Source organism: Pteropus alecto, unplaced genomic scaffold, assembly GCF_000325575.1.
Source record: "Pteropus alecto unplaced genomic scaffold, ASM32557v1 scaffold61, whole genome shotgun sequence".
Taxonomy (NCBI): domain Eukaryota; kingdom Metazoa; phylum Chordata; class Mammalia; order Chiroptera; family Pteropodidae; genus Pteropus; species Pteropus alecto.
In genome coordinates, this window is record NW_006434835.1 from 4,576,876 (window position 1) to 4,578,320 (window position 1,445).

A 1,445-nucleotide genomic window follows, 5' to 3' on the forward strand; every position below is an offset into this window, starting at 1 on the left:
GGAAAGAGGCATTTCCCCCCATTCCCTCTTGAAAAATCACCAATCAAGCATGCTTGTCCTTCAAAGCCCACCTAAACTACAATGAGGAACAAACGCGACAAAAATCAGTAGGCTTCTTGTAAATGTAGCACTTAAAAAAAGGTAACCGATAATTTCACATTTTGGTAGAAACGACTGCAGTATTAAAACACTTAAAAACACTCCAGGATATTACGCTGGTATTTAAAAACTTATCTTCCTGATCAAAAGACCCATGCAATGACAAAGCTAAAAACGTTCTCTCACTAATAAGGGTGAATCACAGCAGTCACCTACTCCACCCAATAGCCACCCTCGCTAAGACTGGACAGTTCAAAACCTGGAAAGCTCCTCTTGCCTACTCTACACCAGAAATGAATTAAATACAATATTTTAGTGTTTAAGTGGAGCCATATAACAGCAAGGAAATGTTATGAAGTACTGAAATTTACTAGGACATTTTGTCCTTTAGATTTTGCTGTGCTTTTTTCACATTTACCCAACTTCACTCCTCCATTTTTAACAGGGAAAAAACTCAACAGAAAAATGAAATATTTGTTCAGATTTTCGAAGTAAATTCCCATTAGCAGGTTTGAAAAGAAAACCTAATACATACATTGCGTATGGAAAAGGTATCTGTGCCTTTCGACTGAAGCCCGGAGCCTATGAATTGATTAAATACACAAAGGGTTCCCAGACAGCCTCAGTAAGCTTAAAAACGACTTCACAGTCTCGTGCAAACCTGCTCCGACGTTTCGAAGTTGTGCTGTGTGGCCGCAACCTGGGAAAAGATCTACTCACCCTGGGAAAGCAGCCTCTCGAGCCTCAACTGAATTAACACGTGAGGGATGCCAAAGCTAACCTTCTCGAACCCTCGACGTCGGCACACGTTTCTTTCCCGTTCTCAACGAAATTCTCAACGAAAAGGCCTCACACAATAGGGCCTCGGCGCCCCGGACGCACCGTTCCCGGTTCCCGCCGCCCCCTCTCCCACCGCCGGGGCGAGCGCGGACTCACCAGGACGGTGGTGCAGATGGACCGCAGCTCCGACTCCACTTTCTCCCGATAGTCCTTAATCAGCTGCAACTTCTTGTCGGAGGTGTCGGTTTTCTGCTCGATGCTCGAGATGACCCTCCAGGCGGACCTGCGGCCCCCTACCACGTTCTTGTAGGCCACCGAGAGCAGGTTGCGCTCCTCGTTGGACAGCTCGGCGCCCTGCTCCGTCACGGCCTTCATGCAGGTGGCCATGTCGTCGTAGCGCTCGGCCTGCTCGGCCAGCTTCGCCTTCTGGATCAGCTCCGTCTTCTCCATGGGGACTGGGAGCACAGCGAGGGCGAGCACCGACCGGGATCGGGAGGAGCGTGCGGAGGGCCTGCGGGCGGGCGCGGAGAGAGAGGCGGGGGCGGCGCCGTCAGACAATGCGCCCG

The 1,445-nt window shown here is 50.2% G+C and overlaps 1 protein-coding gene across 1 annotated transcript in view; it reads right to left on the reverse strand.

The window, feature by feature from the left end:
* The window catches only part of YWHAQ (tyrosine 3-monooxygenase/tryptophan 5-monooxygenase activation protein theta), a 29,752-nt gene that overhangs the window by 27,819 nt on the left and 488 nt on the right, over positions 1 to 1,445 (reverse strand). Inside the window, exon 2 of the mRNA XM_006910226.3 lies at positions 1,036 to 1,390. Within this exon, the coding sequence (XP_006910288.1) occupies positions 1,036 to 1,329 (294 nt within the window). The 5' untranslated portion in view covers positions 1,330 to 1,390. The remainder of the gene's footprint in view (positions 1 to 1,035; positions 1,391 to 1,445) is intronic.